The 21,448-nt window shown below is 34.2% G+C and overlaps 1 protein-coding gene across 1 annotated transcript; it reads left to right on the top strand.

Annotated features, from left to right (window-relative positions):
* The first annotated feature begins 2,936 nt into the window (after positions 1-2,936).
* LOC111502770 (cytochrome b5 domain-containing protein 1) lies at positions 2,937-7,549 on the top strand. Its single transcript, XM_023156924.2, has 3 exons — positions 2,937-3,683; positions 4,798-4,965; positions 7,339-7,549. Exons 1-3 carry the CDS (start codon positions 3,289-3,291, stop codon positions 7,526-7,528), a joined length of 753 nt encoding a protein of 250 aa, XP_023012692.2. The 5' UTR covers positions 2,937-3,288; the 3' UTR covers positions 7,529-7,549.
* Positions 7,550-21,448: the final 13,899 nt, after the last annotated feature.

Consider the following 21,448-nt stretch of genomic DNA (forward strand, 5'->3'; position numbering starts at 1 on the left):
CTGTATCTTTCATACCTGAGAGTACTCTCCAGATAGAATGAAGGGGTTCAGGTATTGGAAGCGAACTATTTTGCGTCGTAATATGTTTTACTTAAAAATGGGGTGTTCCATCGCGAGTGGCGGACAGTGTATATCACTTTGGCCAACCCTATTCAGGTGGTAGGTGCATTTTGAGCATTTCCATCAGTCCTGAGAGTTTCATCGATTTACCTAGAATATTACAGAAGATACGAGGGTGTTTCCATAAGAATTGAGACAAATTTTTTCAGCAAAACATTGTATTCGTAGTAAGTTGGTAGTCTACGGGGGTGTTTCCATGAGAAGTGAGACACACTGTATATGTGTGAAAAGAGAAATGAAAATTTCTATGTTTTTTACCACTTTTATTTGTAACTAAAGTTAGTGCAGTTTCGTCCTATATGGACATTCTCAAACTTATACAATAAACTTTTATTGCTGCATCCATTAATTCATATATATATATATATATATATATATATATATATATATATATATATATATATATGTGTGTGTGTGTGTGTGTGTCACACCAATAGGTGGTTCCACTTATGTTTCGCTTGCGTTTACGCAGCTATTTTTATCAAGTACTTTCTTGGTTTTTTCTCATTTTGTCTTCAATCGAGGACCGCCTGCCCGGTACTGACGATGCCCAATAGGCTGAAACAGCTGTATACCGGTGGCTCTTAAATTGAAATCAATATGGGAATGATCAAAGAGTACTTATCTATTTATTTTTTGATTTTCATGGAATTATTTTCCAGCAGCTTGACTGCATTAACCTTTCTAGATTTCATATATATATATATATATATATATATATATATATATATATATATATATATATATATATATATATATATATATGGATACGTACTCCTTGATCACTCCCATATTGATTTCCCACCGGTATACAGCTGTTTCAGCCTATTGGGCATCGTCAGTACCGGGCAGGCGGTCCTCGATTGAAGACAAAATGAGAAAAAACCAAGAAAGTACTTGAGGACCGCCTGCCCGGTACTGACGATACCCAATAGGCTGAAACAGCTGTATACCGGTATACCGGTGGCTCTTAAATTGAAATCAATGTGGGAGTGATCAAGGAGTACTTATCTATATATTTTTTGATTTTCAAGGAATTATTTTCCTAGATTATATATATATATATATATATATATATATATATATATATATATATATATATATATATATATATTTATAAACAGTTAACCTTCTCAGCATCGAAGTCATGCTTAAACGTGTAAATCTGTTGATCCATTTATCACTGATTAGCTTGGATTGGATCAAAACTTCTGTATGGTAATCGAACTATTAGTTCAGTATGTGCTAGCTACGGCAATGAAATAATATATACAGTGCTCAACACTATTCAGGAAGCCTAACGCTTCATTACAGTGTTCAAATGACTATTTCAATATATTGAAAATAATGAATTGATATGGTGTGTTTTGAAAACGAGGAAAATTGGCCCAACTCTAATTTACTCATCATGAAACATCTAACAGTAAATTAGTTCTTTTCTTGACTTTGAGTTCGAAGGAAGTGTGTTCAAATCTTCTGTAATTTCAAAACTACATTGATCTACCTGGGCAGCAGTCTCGTATTCAGCCTTAGATAATTCCACAACTAGGTTATCACGACTAATTAGTAAATTCAATGGTAGAAATAACTGAAAAAATGTTTCGAGTGTACATAAAGCAAACGAAATTTCAAATAAAATTAACAGTTATTTCGTTAACTTTTTATTAGTCGCGTATAGTCTTTCAGACCTGGTTGACATTGAACGATTTTATAGAAACTTGAAGACATAAGTAGTAATGATTAGTATCTTCCTAACTTTCCTTATAACATTTTATTGTCAATTTTACTAGTGGTGTGTTTGTAGTTTAGTAACTACAGCGAAAACTGGTCTGAGACCAGTGTGACTATTGGTGCACATATTTTTTTCCCAACATAATTTATGCAAAGAGATATTTCTTTAGTGGGACTGATTTTGTCACAATTACTAATTTGGAATAAATTTGAAATGAAAAAATCCAGAAAGAATATTTTGTTAGAATTTGTAATAAATCATAATGAGAAGTCTAAGAAATAGTCTACTATAATCTGATGTAGAATCAGATCGAGAAAAGGACCTGAAAATAAGAGCATTGTAGAAGGAGATGAAGGGGATTTTTTGAAAGTAAATACGCATATTGAGATCATCCTTCTTCGAAACTGATTAAGTGTAATCAGAGTTTAGAAGTTCATTTACCCTTTTTGAGTTTAGGCAGATTCAATATTAGGTCCCAAAGAAAGTAACACAGCTTACGCCCTGAGAATAACTTTGATGAAAAGTGTAAACCTCCTTCATTGCCGGAGATAGCTGTGTCAAAACTATTTTCTGATTTTGTTGGCTGTGGACTGAAGGTTTTTATGCCGGATGTTTCGCGTATGACTCCCAGTAGTTACTTATCATTTTCATTGATCCATTTCTTGATCTGGCTCTGTGCCGTAGATTTCGGTACACCCACTGCTAGATCAGGGCCAATAAATGGAGCTGACGAGAATATTGATTCGCCCATGTCGTTGGTAATTTTCACTGTACGATTGTATATACTTCCGCTTGAAAAAAAAATATATATATATATATATATATATATATATATATATATATATATATATATATATATATATATATATATATATATATATATATATATATATATATATATATATATAGACTGAAAATACTGACAGAAAAGAGGATCTGTCACAACAAAATAATAAAACATAGTTTATCCATTTTTGACCTTCTGGTTGTATTACAATAAATAACAATTCAATAATAAAGCTTGTAAACCCTGAAGAAAGGTTCATTTTCGAAAATATTTATCATGGATGAAAATGTAAATGGTCAAAGCTATCGTGAAAAAGATGCCATTTTTCTAGTTTTTATTACCAAAGCAGATTTTTTGAAATAGTCAATCGGAAGAGTTATATTTGACAAATACATTTTTAAATATTAACAGTGTTGGTGACTCTGTCAGAGATAGATAAATACCTACATTGATGAGGAGTAATTACTCCAAAACCCGTCTTTTAGGCGATCCACTGAGTTTTCAGTTTCAATTTGTCACATTACTTCACTCATGACAATATTTGTAAAGTGTCATACTATTTTTATTTGAAAGTTTTCACGTAATATTTTTGGCAAATATATCGTGCTATTGAAAATTAACTATTATTTGAATACCTTTTTTTATACCTATGTTAGGAAGTGTCAATGTGACAAAACGTTCAGATATGTCCGAGATGTCTGTAAAAAACCAACCAAACTGGCCTTACTTTGCTCCCTTTGAAGTGGTAATACATAACACACCGGATGACTGTTGGGTCTCTCTACTAGGTAGGGTGCTAAATGTTACTCCCCTCATCAAGGAACACCAGGGAGAAAAATGTATCAGACCTATACTAGCCATGGCGGGAAAGGACATTTCCTGCTGGTTTGATGAGAAAACTGGAGATATTCAACACTACATAAATCCCGAGAATGGGTGCAGAGTGCCTTACTGCCCTCATGGTCCAATTCCAGATGTTCCGCTTCAAGTTCCAGCCACAAATTGGAGACCATTGGGAAGACTGCCTTGGTGGAATGATCCAAAGTGAGTAATTTCTTGAAATATAATAACGGGGTTGCATCATCTTAGAGAAGTTTAACAAAATTATGATTTTTGTAAATCAACTTTGCAACCATTTTTGACAATGAGAGCAGTTATTCTCCACCAATTTGACACAAGAAAGCCAATATGATATTTTGGTCCAAGACCTCAGAACAGTGATATTAATTTTTACTGTTTTTTGAGTGAAAGAAAAAAAAGGTTAGGTAAATCAATTGAGAATCTACCGAAATGTAATAAAGGTCAATCTGAAAAGTCAATACGTAGGACGGTAGCCAGTCAGGTTGACGTGGGTCCTTTGCTTCACTCCCTCAATCGACTGTTGTGTGAAACGGTGGTTCAAGCCGCAGGCCGAACGATCGATTATCACTTGCTATCGTCCAATCATGCGATATAAGGTAAGACCTCGTAGTCCTTAGCTCGCAATTAGTCAGTAACTTGTCGTAGCAAAGCAACTATTTTGTTAATAAATACATGGCGAATGTATTGCTATACTATACTTGCTAGGATGAAGTCCTATACTTGCGTATTTACTGGGAGTTATTTTTAACATCCTGAAGTCAGATCATGAATGGAACTTGTCAACCAACCATTTGACCTGAAAAAATAAAATAAATGGGTTATATTTTATAGAGAAAATTCCAAAATTATAGTAAAAAGTTATATATGTATTTATCAAATTATCTAAAAGAAAAATTAGTTCAGGCCAGTCTCAACTTCCTACACCGTAGGTTAATGGCCTGACACTTATCAGAAAACAACTACTTTCCTGGCTAATACTACGAAGGGCGTTGGATTATATCCGACAGGTGTAAGTGCAGAAATCTTCACTGTTGTTACAGTGCTGTTGGAAGTTGTACCACCAACAGCATGTGTACCGGATTTAATCCAACGCCCTTTATGTTATTAGCCCGGGGAGTAGTTGTTTTTTGATAGGTGTCAGTTCATTAACCTACAGTATAGGGAGTGGTGACTGGCCTGAACGATAATTTGTTCAACAACCAGTCTTCAAGTATGCCTACTGACTTTATGTGAAAAATATGTATTTATTGAAAATATTTTATACGTACTATAATTGAAAATATACCTTCATTTTCAGGTATCAGATAGGATTACTAACAAAACGAGTGCGACCATTGAGAATCATAAATATGACGAACCCTTTCGATAAGGAAGTTTTGCTGAATGTTTGCTGCGAAGACACGTTTCTCCGAATACAAGAAAGATATTCATTTTTCAACTCAAATGCCGAGAGTTATACGTGGAGGTAAAACATTTTCCAAGTTCACGCCATTTTTTTTGTATGACACGACTCAATTGAAAACTGTATTTATTTTATCTGTGTATGACACGATTTTTTTTTATTTAAAACTGTATGTATTTTGTCTGTGAAACGATGGACCACAATTTGAATCTTTGAGAAGTCATCACAAACGACGTAAATAATTTATTCACTTCCAACAGAAACGCATACAGAAAAACTATTATTAATCTAGCTTCCCAGCTAATACACCGATAGATGTTGAAATACATTCCTCAACCATTTTTGTAATATTTATCACGTAGGTCATCCTTGCAGATGCTTTGCATGGCGTGACTTATCTTTCTTAGGCTGAGATCACACTATGCTTGTTCACCGATGCTTTGAACAGTTTGAAGGGATAATGTCAACGTATTTGAATTTATATTATCGTTGTCACATTATGCTTTGCTTTCGCAGAAAAAAAATAGAGATATGCCCTTCCGTTCTTATTCATGTTAAATATCAGCGAGTTGTTTGTTTGTACACGAACGATGTCTGATAATAATAATGATAGACGATATGTTAAATTTACTGTATTAGATGGAAAGAGAGGATGGTAACCAAGGTAACGAGAGACAATAATTTGGCTGGGGTTGAAACAGAAATTGATATTGTACTGTCGAAACAAGTTATTATTATAATAAACCGCAGCGGTAACAAAACGAGTTGCTTTATTTATTAAACACGATATTGCGTTGGATTTTTTGAGTTCATATCGGACTTGGTCTTACTTTTTTGACATCTGTCAAAGATAAGTTCTAAACTTATCTATCTCGTTCTTGTTTAAGCATATAACATTTTTCAATCTCCAGCAAATAACACAAACTTCCGTTTTTGTGACAACTTTCCTACTTCGCTTATAGTTTCCTTCATCTTCGCCTACCATTTTACTTCAAATGCAAATAAACGATTTTTTTTAAACGACTCGTCCCTTTCATAACTGTAAGGAATGTTCTAGATTCTAGAGGATAGCAGATGGTGTGTGGATTATGTGTTGCCACGAGACACCGGTGTTGTCCTAGGCTACGGGAATATTGAATCCGTTGTGGGGGACGAGAAATGTCGAATTTATTGGAACTATTCGTTCGCCACCCTCGGGCTCATACAAGCTAATTTCGACATTTTCTCTTCGAACTCTGCAGACTCTTTCCAGACCACTCTGTCAAGATGGTTGTTCTGATTAATGGAGTTCTTGGTGGAATGATGCCCCCCCCCCTCTACTCCTGGCTTGCCGCGTTAAGGCAGAAATCTTAACCGGACAAATGCGGAAGTCTGTCATTCTCTGCTCACTGCGCTTACTTAGGGCACATGATTCTCGGACCCAATGATCACTTTACCCACAGTGTGGGGAGTGGTCATTGGTTGATAATGTTGGCACGCCCTCATGAATGTATAGGGTCTTCCTAGCTCAAAGTTAAGTTGAAAAATTATAATAATAATAATACTCTCTAATCTCAAAATCACGCTGGCTTGCCGCACTAAGGCAGAAATCTTAGTCGGACAAATGCAGAAGGCTGTCATTCTTGGCTCACTGCGCGTACTCAGGGTACATGCTTCTCGGACCCAATGATCAGCAAAGCTTCTTTCAAATTCAACCTCATTGTGAATATTGGGTAAACTTTTATTTACTTTGAAAAATATCATACCTAGGTGTACCTCGAGAAGTTGTCTTTAAATTCTAATCAGGACTTTTTGGATGAATGTAAAAAAGAAACCTTCATTTTTTGAAAAATATTACGACTTTATGTGACCGAAAGAGACAATCATGGTCTTGTTATATTGACAGTTCGTAAAAACATAAAGTCGTTACCTCATGCGAGAAATTAATGTTTCGTCTTTGAAGTAATTCAATAAATTGCTCTTGAGGATTAGAGGACAAGTGTTTTGCCCGAAACTTATCTAGAATCTGGGGACTATATTTCTCCATGTAAGTGAAATTTCATTTCGGAACTCTTTTAAATATTAAGTACGTTGTGAAGCTTTCTTGTGAACTACATCGGTTTGAATTCCATAATAAATGTTTGGAGTGCAAACTGAATAGAAAAAAGTGGTTTTTGTATAGTTGTTTGAAAGTAGTTATTTCAAATGGTTCTTTCAGTTTGTATGTGAAAGAAACTCTTGTGCATGATCAAAACATATTTGAGATGCGTTTATTGAAGTTAGTTACTTTTTACCTCTCTTCAGAAGCTGTTACATTTTTTTATGAAGATGGAGAAGTAGAAAACCAAAAAGTTTTTTCCCAAAAACTAATCTTTCTTGAAAAATATTTCCATTACAATTTAAACAAAATTGCCATGTTTATTATATGATGCCAGGAGAAATATTACTTTTTTTCAGAGGCATTGACAAGAACATATTCATGAACAAAACCCTCGATGAAAACGGTTTTCCTGATGAAAGAGACCTTTTCACAAAATTAGGATTACCTCAGACGTATTACATTCCCACTGTATTTCTCTACTATAATGATGATTTGAAATATCCTGATCTCAGTGACGATGAATGTAAAAGTTTGAATGATAATTAAAGGCCATTATTTGGTTTAGTAGTAGTGTTTTTGTTTTTACGAAATATCGAAATAGAAATTGCGACTCATTGAAGATACTTTGAAAAGGGAAGAATCGTATTTAATTATATTCTGAAACAGACATGGAGCGAAGTGTATTTAAGGTAGGTAAATAAAATGGGATAATGGAATCTATTTATGAATACCTTCGAAATTAATCGATTTGTTGTCAACAATCGTGGTAGACAAATGAAAACTTTTTTGTCAATTCGACTCTAATTTTATGGAAAAAGAAATCTGCTATTTTCAACAGCAAAGAATCAAGAAATACAAGTAAGCAAAGAATGTTTGCCTCTTTGGCAAAACTTCAAAATCGTACAAAGAAGTTGATAACAAGTTGACCCAATTACTTTTATTTATCGATTACTTTCATTACTGCGTACTTGGTGTTGAAAAATTTTCAAATGTCATGTAACTATATAAAGAAATAATCTGAAATGAGTAATTCCGACAATGAAAATGAAAACATTTCACTTGAAAAAGACCATTAATTCACCAATCAATGAATCAGAAAATAAGACTCATATTAGTTTAATAGTATTGTTGTGAATCATGTCTTAAAAAAAATTACGCCGGCCGCCACTGGTAACCATAAACCAAACGTGACGTAGCTAAGAGCGCGCGAATGTACGATGTTCGCTGGCGCTCTAGATGTAGCGAGAATAATGCTACCGATTTCGATAGAATTTCGGCGAATATTCTGCCGTATTCGATTACGATATATAAACGCTAGCCAGGAGCATATCAAGTGGAAGCTACAGTGCGGTACGCGAAACGATCTAGTAAAGCGATAGATATGCGAATAATAGTTGAAGTGTTTATTGTATTTGAAGTGAAATGAAGTTAAGTTTGATTATTCAGTGTGGTCAATTATTGGTCAACCCACTGGGAAAAACATAACAGTACCTATTATTGATAATATCCTAATTCTTCGTATGATACGGTGAAATTTTTATTAACTTCATCAAGTTGTAAATGAACGAACATAATTGTGATGATCTTTAAAAGACGTTTTTGTGGGGGATTAAACAACGAAAACTTTACTGCTTAGTAACTTATTAATTACTGAGTATTAAACTTTTGGGCTCGCTGTAATACCCTTCTTACCTACCTTCAACTAACTAACTGTGCTTAAATTATTTTCACCGAATTCAAATTTTATATCTCAACAAGTTGAACGAAACCTTTGATGCCATTTTATCATTTAATCAATTAATTAACCAAGCGAAGCAAATATCACCTGAAAACTCCAGAAAAACCTACCGGTAGGTACCTTTAAAATTATATTTCACATTGGCGTTCAAGTCGTAAACTCGAACTTGATTATTTTTTAGTTTATTTAATTTTTTTCTATTTCTTATTCCAGAAGTTCGTATCCTTGGCGAATATAAGTTAATTATATACTCTTATAATTTTATACTAAACTCTAATAGGTCTGATTAGGAATGTCACCTCGGACATTGTCTAAGGATTTAGACAATGCCTCGTATTTCAAAGAAAGTATCCTGTATTTCACTTCAACAAATGGCAAATGCCCGAATAACGTATTTGATAGCCCAATGACCTCATATTATCATAGCAAAGCTAATATTTCAACAGTGAAGGTTGGATTCGTATAGCAGTACTACCTAAGTCGCAAGTTTTCAGACGTAAGAATTTTTCATTTGTTACTATTAAAAATTTATGATTTGTGCAGGTATATATCATGTAAAAGTGTATAGGATAATATCTTTGCTCGAATGCACGAATATTGCCACTAAAAATTGAAAATCCAACTGCTTACGACTTGCGGTGGTGGTGCGAGAATATACTCTGTTTACACGGCATTCTGAAGGGAGATTTATATCAATTGGTGTTATCGAAATCAACGTTAATGCCTGTGTGAATAGCATTTTCATCGAACGATAACAAACCGGTTTAGCAATGCTAAACCTGTCTCTATTTTTGTTGTTGGTGATTTTAACGCCTCAGTTAATGTCAAAATATTTTCCACCATGCCGTATTCTGTTATTTTTTCTTCCTAACATAAACAAGATATTCTGTAAACACGCGTTCTTTCGTATTTTCATTGATATTCTCAGGTTTTGTTCGCACCGAATAGATCAAGATCTATTTCTGTTAGTTGTTTCAAAAGTTGCCCTAACAATTTGTTTTTACTTTTTAAACTTACCGGAAAAATAACGATTTCCACCATCTGAACACCAGATATTTCTGACGATCTCATTCTTGGGATCACTGTTAATTCACTTTTCGCGGTTTCTGACTATAATCACGAAGTTTCTGTCGAAAGTGAACTTTGGTGTCATGGCACACTTGATTTCACCAAGAGCGGTATATATCAGAAATATGCGACAGACTGTGGCTGCTCATCGTTTTGAGGTCGCAATAAGGAAACTTAATATGTCTACTGTGAACTATGGTTTTGAAAATTATTGGAAGTCTTTTATGTGTCTTCATGCATGCTGATAACACCTCCATTGTGATATCGGGCCCTGATCTCCAAGGACTGTTTAAAAAAACACTGACTCGATTCTGAAAGATGCATGCATAATATACTTATAATAAACCATACGTAAACAGTAATAATTGAGTTTTACACTAAACATAGAATACCTTACTTTCGAAATCCATAATACTACCGTTCAGACCTCCACTACATCTGAATTCTTAAGAACGCTTGTAGATTGCAACTTAACTTGAGAGGAACAAATACAAATGGTCAAAAATTAACAAAAGTCTTCAACATTCTGGCAACTCAAAGAAATATTTTGAACACAGATTCATTATTATAGATTTACTATGGAATCGTGTATTCCACAATTTCATACAACATTATAGTATGGGATCGCAAGAATCTTTGTTGCTCAAAAACGGATCACTAGGCTTTTATTAGCTTCACCTGTATGAATGTATGTTTGTTTGTAACTCTCTTTGCTTGATCTATTCGCTGGCAGATGGCGCTGTACGTAACCTCCTTGATATATCGCCATTATTGCTTGGTCTATTTGCGGGCAGATGGCGCTGTACATAACCTCCTTGATATATCCACATTATTGTTTGATCTATTCGCAAGCAGATGGCACTGTACGTAACATCCTTGATATATCGACATTATTGCTTAGTCTATTCGCGGGCAGATGGCGCTGTACGTAACATCCTTGATATATCGACATTATTGCTTGATCTATTGATATAATTCGAACTCACTTTACATGTAGTTCTTCATTTGAAAAAAATATTTTTGTTTTTTAACACGCGCACCTGCTGCCTTACTTTCATAATATTCGAAAAAAAATATATAACTTTACACAGGTTGATGAAAATTAGAAATTATGAAAACTACCATCAAAAGGCGTATTATAGCATTGAAAAATTATTATCAAATGATGTGGTTCTTTTCTCCCGTTGCAGTAACAAATGGTTTATGCCAAAAATATTTTAGAAATAATTTTTGTTTTTTTCCTTCATTGTATTTTAATTTAATATATTCGTAACTATATCTATGTTTATATAGCTATGTTTCTGCTAATGCATCATTATCACAACCTCTTTTTTCTGTTAGTTTTGAGCTATCAATAATGGAGCGTCCACTATATTAAATTAAGAATGACTTCATTTTTACTTATCGTATTCTGCTCAACAAACAAATAATAGATTAGGTTAGATATGTATCCTAACCTATATTTTATATGATACCAGTCTCATAATAGTTATTATGGAAATTATAGATCGTCTTTCTGAGTCTGCCATATTGGATTTAAAAATGGTAGCAATCGTTTGATCGTACATTGTCACGTATTTATAAAATTTCAGCTTAATTGATCGAGGCTAATTCAGGTAGGTCAGATAACAGGTCAATTTGAATAAAAGATTGAAGTAATTAGATAGGACTATTTTCGGAAACTTTCATTTTTATTTTTCATTTCAATACTTTCGTCACCTTAAACCTCACCTAATGAAATGACTAGATATCTGCAACCTTCATGTATATTATAAAAAAAAACAATGTTTGTCTGAAGGTAGTTGACAATGTTTTGTGGTGTATTTCATCAGTTCGGACTTCCATTGGCTAATATAATATAAATTGAGTTGAAATCCCTGAAAAAAATCAAAAAGGATCAAACAAAAATAACAGTATTATTAAACAAAAAACTGTAATTACAAAGAAATAACATGTAAGCAAAAACCAAAAAAAATAAAAATTGAAATATTAATAAAAGCTGAAAATTAAAAAATATTATTAACAAAAATGAAAAATAAAAATTAAAAGATTTCAAACCAAGTTATATCACTTGGAATCGCAGGTTATCCGGTAAATGCAATTCATGAAATCGCAGAATTGCATTTACCGAATACCCTGCGAGTGAGGAGAATCATACATCGTTGAAACTAAGAGGTCACTGAAAGTTTGCATTGCTGAGCACAAGAAACACACACAGCGAGGAGAAACCAGCAAATCCGGAATAGCAGAGCATGTTTGGACTAATCAACACAACATCAAGTGGGCTCAAGCTGAAATCATCCACAAAGAGGAACACTGGTTTAGGAGAAAATTCAAAGAAGTCGCGTATATGTTGTCCAACAACGCATTCAGTTAAGCTATCGTATAGATACGTAACATATGGAAACCTCTAATCAAGAGAAAAACGACCAACTCCCGCCAAACGGTCATCTCCTGCTAAAACCAATGAAGCGGTGAGAGGGAAGAGGGGATAGGTGAAAGCACTCGAATGACCTATAAATAGTCAGATCTCGGAAGAATAAGTCCAGTTATCACCCGAAGACGATTGTGGATACTAACATTCGAAACGTCGTGACATAACTTGGTTTGGAATCTTTAAATTTGAATTTTTGTTAATATTATTTAATTTGCAGCTTTTATTAATATTTAATTTTTTTATTTTTTTGTTTGTTGCTTGTATGCTATTTTCGGATAATCTTTTTTAATTTTTTTCATGGATTTCAAATCAATTTATATTATATTAGACAATGGAAGTCCGAACTGATGAAAAAAAAACAATGTTTTCCCCATGTACAAATTATTTCATGAATTATGCATGTCATTTATATTGTTGTGAACTCCGATGTAGAGATATTTCTTTTCTCCTCTCGAGTGTTACATGCGGGGCGAAGATGGCAAACGCAGATAGGACCCAAGTGTGCCGGACGGAATGTATACAGACAAAGTTTAATAACCACAGGAACAATTGCAATTTGCTCAACGGAGCATAAACGGATGGAATACAAAAACGTTCACCGAGAAAACAATACAATGATCTTTCCTTCACGTATAAAGCGTCAGCATACATACATGAAGAGACTGGCATCTTATCGTCCTACTAAAAGGTTTTGTTAATTACAGAAATTTGTTTCTATCATTGCGTTTTGTTCCGACTGTTATAAAATCTTGTAATGTAATGAAAAATTGCTGCCAAAATTAAATGATCTTGGTATCGGAGGTCTGACAAATGATCTAATCAAAAACTACCTCAATAAAAGAGTACAAATGGTTAAAATATACGGTGTACTGAGCAACCCATTAGAAATTTAATACGGAGTTCCCCAGGGCACTGTTTTAGGGCCAATCCTAACGATATGTTATCCATTGATATTTCTGGAAAAGTGGTCTCAAATGCTGATGATACAGTACCTACTAATAATTGATGGAGCAACCTGGGAAGATGTAATATCTCATACAAGAAACGATATTGACACTATAGTAAATTGGCTTGATGATAGTTTACTGACAATAAATATAACATCTTACATTTCATTTTGTAGTAACAGTCATGGGTTTCCCAATGCACAAAACAGCAATATTCATTTAACTAGCAGAAATAAGAACATAACTTTGAAAAAATCCCGTTCAGTAAAATATCTCGGAAAGCACATTGACCATAATCTTAATTGGAAAATACATATAGACTATCTTTGTAAAAGACTCAGTGCCCTCTTGTATGTTTTTCGTACACTTAAAAATATACTGAGTATCAATGATTTGCGCAGTATATATTTTTCGTTAGTTCAGTCTCTCTTAATGTATGGAAATCTAGGATGGGGTAGGCTCTATAGTACAACTGTACAACCGCTTATGGTACTACAGAAACGATTTCTCAAAATAATCTATAATTTAAATTTTCGTTTCCCATCGGCACAAATATTCCAATATTGTGATCTGATGAGTTTGAGATATCTTTATTTTAAACAAATATTATTATTTATATTCTACAACAGAAATAAGTTCAAAAATCATCAACATGGATATGAAACCCGACTTAAAGCGACTAACCTAGATATACCGAAAATGAACAAAGCTATTGGACAAAGATCAATTGCATACATTGGACCCAAATTATTTAATCTTGCACCAGATCATATAAAAACGGAATATGTGTTTGAGTTATTCAAAATTTCAGTTATCAAATAGCTCAAAAATGAAAATATAACATTACTATAAACAAATTCTACTGAATTAATGTCTCAATTTTGATATATATTTTCATCCCTACCTAGCATTTTGAATACTTTCAGTTTAAGACGAGTTTGTATTTTATATTTTAACATTCATATTGTTTTACGTTTACACACATACTTTGTGCCTACCCTGCTGGGGACAGAATCAGGTTTTTAGAGTTCGGCAGAGCCGTACTCTTACCGTCTGACTTGAAAGATAACTCACCATACAAACTAATCGGCTTCGTTAATAAGTTGGGTTTATTTGGTCGAGTCTGAATAGCTGTGAACTACAATAAACCCTTGCGGGTTACGGTGGAGGGTCGAATAGAGCCACTCACTTTAGACCTAACCTAAGCTAACCTGATCTACATGGCAGCGAAAATACGTCTCCAACATAAACTTCATGGTTAAATTCATGAACAACATAAAGTCATATTCGGAAAGAAATTCACATTTCATCTAAGAGCTTAGTAAATACGCATCGGTTTTCAAAACTGGATTATATGCAATCTCACATTGCGCAAAAAACAATAATTTGAGGACTTAAAGAAATGAACGGACACTGATGAACCCAAAAGTGACAACGAGGCTGGTCCGACAATGTCGTGAAGAACTGAAGAGGAGAAATCTTTGGGTATCGTGTGCCTGGACATTCAGATATCAAAGGAAATACATATAGGAAAGCTTTCATTAGTGGATCGACCTAGAAGAAAACTGGAAAACTGCTCCAACAAAGCAGGGATTAGCCACCAAGAATACCTTTGAAGTAGAAAATGCAACACGTGAAAAAACATAATGTGTTGTATGATATGTCACATGCTGAGTACAAGAATTTACGCACAAAAAATAAAGGAGAGAGTAAAGGAGAGAAGGAGATTGGAAAACATACCAGTAAGGAAAATATTAATTTTTTCAAATAATAAATTTATTATGAGTAGGTAGTGGTTGGGTTTATAAATTACTGAAATAAGTGACAAGTTTTTCACGAATGGTAAAAGTTAGGTTGACTGCTCTCCTTCCTTCAACTGGAATATTTTGGAATGCTTGTATCTGTACTGGCCTATCGTTATTTTGTTGTACATGAAGAAATTGTTCGTCAATATATTTTTCTCGTAAAAAGTTGTGCAATACGCAGGCTGGTTTTACAAGTTTTTTTAGCTGGTTCCACTTTTACTTCTAATGGTCTAAAAAATAATTTCCACTTGTGTGCTAACATTCCAAATGCGTTTTCCATAACGAGACAAGCTTCACATGAATGGTAGTTAAATTTTTCTTTATTACGACCATGCCGTGATTGTCTATAGGGAAATTGTCTCATTAAGTAAGTACTTAAGGTAAAAGCTTCATCGCCTATCAAAACATACGGAACTTCATCATTTTCGCCGGGTAAAGGCCTATCTGGAGGAATATTAAATGTGCCATTTTCAAATCTTCTTCCTAAAGCTGACGCCTCAAAAATATCTCCATCACTGTTTTTACCATATGCACCTACATCTATACAAGTAAATTTGTATTCGGGTTCAACTTCTGCCATAAGTACAATTGAACACTTTTTTAAGTAACAAAAGTAATTTGATTCGCTTTTTTTGGACACTTGATGGTCACGTGCTTTCCATCTATACTTTCTAAACAATTGGGAAAGTGCCACAAGTTTTCATATAGCTTTGCAAACTTCTTCCACAATTATGGCAACGGTTGAAAATCCTAATCAAAAGCTGTGACCAATTGTTTTGTATGAATCGCCAGCAGCTAAAAACCTAGAAAAAGGTAGTAGGTTTTAGAATTTGGTTTTCTTTGATTACAATAACAATATGTTCATTTTGAATATAGTTTGATTATGGAAATAGGCACATGTTGATTGAGAAATGTTTTATTTGCAGGCAAAGACTTAAAAAACGCTGGAAAAACTTAAGAGATTGTTTCTCAAAGCACTTACGTTCCGAGAAAACCAGAACTGGGCAAGGGGCTAAATCCATTGGTATAAATCCTGGCCATGGGCACAGCACATGGAAGTTTTTAGACCTTTTTTGCAATTTGCGCAAACAGAGTCCAACATTGCTACTACTGATGACATAGCAGAAAGTCCTGAAGTAGTAGATGAAGGAATTGAAGCAAGCAATACACAAAAAGAAGATATAAATAGTTCAGAAAACGTTAGCAAGATCGGCACAAATCTCATATATTTGTAATTAAAGCCAGAAAAGAATAGCGGTAGAAAATTCGGCATCGAACAATTAATTTAATGTTGACAAAATTATTCACTTTTTGAATAAAAGGCACTCGGATGTTAAAAATAACTGCGACAGCATAGATTCAACTTTTCAAGGATATGCTGAAAGCGTTAAAAAACTGTCAAATCGACGCCAGACTATAGTGAAATATAAAATCGTCAAAATCATAATGGAAGAAGAACTGGCTTAAGAAGCGGAAACTCAGACGGAAAGTCGACCGGGTACATGTTTTTCAAACAATTCCACTGCTTCATCTTATGCATCGAATATTATGCCATATGACAACTCATCATTAAACTAGTCCAATATACGTGAGTCTGATGACAATTCTTCTGCTGCAGCGTGGTATGAAGATTTTTACCATACCAACATGTCAAATCCATACATATTACATATACTTTTCAACTGAATAAAAAAGTATTACGAAATAATTATTATATTACCTCAATGTGACTGCTAGTCGTTCTGTTGCCCCAATAGGTTCTCTAAATGTATTTTGCTCTTTTGTAATGTCGTTCCTGATAAGATTCAATATTTCATCAAAACTTTCACAGTCCATTCTAAAATAGTGTACAATCGATTTGCATCTTTCCGGAGTTCAGGGTATAACTTATGAAATTCGCCTTTTCCTTTAGGTTTTTTGTTAATTTCGTGCACTCAAACATTCCGCCTTTTCCTTCTAAAATATACATTAAAGACTAGTTATTAATAGCCTACATAATATTTAACAAATTTTTACTTACCCTTGTCTAGTATTATCATCTTTATCCAATAATATTGCCAGAAGCAGTGCTTCTTCTTCCAAGTCACATATTTTTAATAATGCGTCGATTGTAGGTCGCTATCGCATATACAGTGTGGTATCTTTAACTGGAATAGATTCAGTAGAATTGTAGCAAAATGTTTCTTGCAAAATTCCTGAGACAGGTCGATTTTGTTTTCAAGAGAGATACATTTCTACATTCTAATGAACCAAATTACATGCATCCCTTACATAGGGTAAGTACCTCCTAAATGTTTTTAAATAGCAATAAGGGTTGATTTGTATTAAATTTTAAAGACATATTATTCCTCTAAACAGCAGTGCTCGATTTTTAAAATTTCGTCGATTAGTTTCCGAGATACTATCAATTTAATGATTTGCATAAAAAATTAGCATTTTTCAAATTATCCTCATGTCTTATGAAAAATGCACAGCTTTGAAGAAAATGTTTAAACAGGTCGATTTTGCCTTCAAGGGAGAAACATTTTAACAATGTAATAAATCAAATTACGTACACTCCTAAACAGGGTAGCTACCCCTAGAAAATTATTAAATAGCAATAAAGGTTGGGTTGTAATGTGCTTCAGAAACAATTCATTTCCCTTAACAACAGTAAGGAGATTATAGTGAACTATCTAGGTTTACAATAAACATAAGGGTAACGGTTAAAAAAAATGGTACAAATAAGATTTAATTTAATAGATGCTCAAAGTGTTCACCAAGTACATTATGGCACAGTCCAAGCCGATGGTAAAATTCATTTCTTACATTTTTCAAAATGTCTGGAGATATTTGACGGATTTCATGCCTTATGCGTTCTTGGAGTTCATGTATGGTTTCTGGTTTCGTTACATAAATTTTGGTTTTGAGGTATCCCCATAAGAAAAAGTCTAGTGGGTTAAGGTCAGGAGAGCGTGCCGGCCACTCAATTGCACCTCTTCTGCCAATCCATCTATGTGAAAAAATGTGGTCCAAGTATTGAGGCACGCCGCGAGCATAATGTGGTGGTGCTCCATCTTGCTGCATCCATATCCTTTCATCAGGCAAATCTGGATCTAACTGACTAGGGTATAGGGCAGATAAGGCCGGAACTAGTTCGTTTCGAAGAAACTGCTCATATCTTTCTCCAGTCAAATTATCATCGAAAAATATAGGCCCTATCACTTGCCTACCAATAATACCAGCCCAAACATTAATTTTCACTGGGTACTGAGTGTGAGTTTCCCTCACCCAGTGCGGGTTAACGTCAGACCAGTAGCGACAATTTTGTCTGTTAACATGACCACTTAGAGTAAATGTAGCCTCATCAGAGAAAAGTAGCCATTCCGGTGATATCTGATTTCCATCAATAGCGTGCATCATAATTTCACAAAACTGAACTCTGCGATCTGCATCATCTTCACGTAACTCTTGGACTGCACGCATTTTGTAAGGCCGTTTGCCTGCACACACTAATATTTTCAGCACAGATTTATGACAAACAGAATTGTCACGAGCAACTTGCCTGGCTGCAGTAACAGGTTGTTCTTCGAATGCCAATAGTATATCCAATTTCGTATTATAATCGATTTTAGATGGCCTTCATCTAGGAACATCTCTAACATGCCTATGTTCTCGAAATCTCTTTTCAATTTTGCTAATAGTACCTTGATTTGAAGGTGGCAAATCTGGGTACTTCTGTCTAAACAAATCGACAACTTCGTCTTGAGTTTGAAGTCTCCATAACCAACCATCATTAAGATTTCTATTCTGTGGAACTCTGTTAAGTGAGGCATCCTCTCAAAAAATTTCACAAAAGTTCAAAAAAGTAGTAATGGGTTTAACGTCACGCTGTCAGTGACAACACAACAATGTAGATAGATATCACGATTATAAATAAATGAACTAGCACCGCTACAAACTACTACTCACAGATAACTTTTTATACAAAATCAAATTCAGTTTTTTATTTCTTTGAAAAACAGTCAAGTTTTTGTACATTCCGCAGATTTTCAATTTGCCAGCATGTACATGGTGAACACTTTGATCATCTATTAAATTAAATCTTATTTGTACCATTTTTTTAACCGTTACCCTTATGTTTATTGTAAAACTAGATAGTTCACTATAATCTCCTTGATCAAATTTTAAAAATCGATTACTGTTGTTAAGGGAAATGAATTGTTTCTGAAGCACATTACAACCCAACCTTTATTGCTATTTAATAATTTTCTAGGGGTAGCTACCCTGTTTAGGAGTGTACGTAATTTGATTTATTACATTGTTAAAATGTTTCTCCCTTGAAGGCAAAATCGACCTGTTTAAACATTTTCTTCAAAGCTGCGCATTTTTCATAAGACATGAGGATAATTTGAAAAATGCTAATTTTTTAGGCAAATTATTAAATTGATAGTATCTCGGAAACTAATCGACGAAATTTTAAAAATCGAGCACTGCTGTTTAGAGGAATAATATGTCTTTAAAATTTAATACAAATCAACCCTTATTGCTATTTAAAAAAATTAGGGAGTAGCTACCCTATGTAAGGGATGCATGTAATTTGGTTTATTAGAATGTAGAAATGTATCTCTCTTGAAAACAAAATCGACCTGTCTCAGGAATTTTGCAAGAAACATTCTGCTACAATTCTACTGAATTTATTCCAGTTAAAGGTACCACACTGTATGTGTTTGCTTTCCAACGCGATCGCCATTGCTACGTGATTGCTTACGTGTTCGTGATCGCGTAAGTGTGTTCTCCGCTTTAGTCCTTAACTCACATAAGTTTCGGAGTTGTCATTCGTAGAGGGGCGACAGTTGGTTGACGGAAAAACAGATTTTAAACAAATTTCTTTTTAAACAGATTGGTCTTTGCGGATCTCTTGTTGTGTTTTTCATATTGTTCTGGAATACTGCATTTCTTACCTTATGAGATTCAGTGCCTCATATTCGCATAAGATACGCTGAGCTGTCTTTATCCCTACTTATCTGTTTTGGAGACGAACTGATACTGATAGTTGTATTTTTATATCGGCACAAATTCGGAGTTGTCAATCAGCAGTGATTCCATCAAAAATAATTTCACTAATGCTGAAATGGCTGGAGGTCAGCAGTATTCGGAGATTTCCAGTCATTCACCTTAAGATGACTCACAGTCTAAAAATAACCAATTGACAAATTACAATCACCTATTAAATTGTGATCGTTTATCAGTTCATGACCATTGACATCCTGGTTTTTTTCTTGAAAATAAGTAATTCAAATCAGAGTATACTTTCATAAGTTGAATAGGCATATTTCGGTATTTTAGCTGTTAACTTCTACTGTATGTCTCGAATTTTCTTTTCTGTTTTATATATATTTATAAGCTTCCTTCTGATTTTTTCTCAAGTGGCGGTACTATTTTAGCTTCTTCGTCTTTCATAACAGTTCATAAGTACATATTTGAATTTTGAATTCTTTGAGGTAAATACATGTGCTTTATACCAAAAAAAAAATTTCACTTTGATAAATTTTTGTAGATAATATAGCAATGCACTATCACGTCTAAGATTCATAGCTATGTTTTTTAAGTCTTATTTATTCCATTGGAATGCAAAGCAAGTGCTTTTGCACTTGCCATTTTTCTTCATTCACCTATTATTATTATTATGTTGTGTTAAACCTTTCAAATGAATGAATAAAGTTATTATTTTATACGGGTATATCTTGACGAGTTAAAGCGATCATTATATAGAAAGCGGAAAGTAGGGCCATTCTGAAAATTGGTAGGATGGGTGAAGAACTAACGAAGAATTCAACTGAAATACTTTCGTTGATGTGACGTCTAACTTAAGTTAGTAGGAAAAATTTAAAAATGAGGCACACAGGGTATGCCATTAAAAATAACAAAGATGACGTCACTTCCGATGAAATCGGAAAGTCATATCAACAAAAATATTTTAGTTGAATTATCCGTTAGTTCTTCACCATTCCTAACAATTTTTAAAATTGCCTTACTTTCAGTACGAATGTGAAAATACAAGTTTTCACGAAGTTATCAGCGCAATTGCTTTCCAAAACGCAGTAAGTTGCATAACCATATGTTTTTATTCTGAATGGTTTGACGAATAGCAAATAACTTGGCACAGCTTACCGTAAAGTATTCGCATATCACAGAATATCACGTAACAGTGAACATGAAGATATGCTCAACTCGAACGTCCTCATCTTCTGAAGAGTCAACTCCTTCGATAAGTGCGATGGTAGTATGGTGTATGGTAGCGGCTGTTGCAGGAGGTGGTGGTGCAACCACGGAGCCGAAGAAGGTATGGACCTCAACCCAGGAGATGGAGGCGTGTTCATCATCGGCGAACCCATCGACATCGTTGGCAACCCCATCAACTTCGAGGGTGCCATTCCAGGAGGTGGTGACGACGAAGACGAAGTTACAACGCCAGAAATGTGCAGGTGG

Source organism: Leptinotarsa decemlineata, unplaced genomic scaffold (assembly GCF_025532065.1).
Source record: "Leptinotarsa decemlineata unplaced genomic scaffold, Ldec_3_MD MMD2_tig00000218_RagTag_RagTag, whole genome shotgun sequence".
In the NCBI taxonomy this organism is placed as follows: domain Eukaryota; kingdom Metazoa; phylum Arthropoda; class Insecta; order Coleoptera; family Chrysomelidae; genus Leptinotarsa; species Leptinotarsa decemlineata.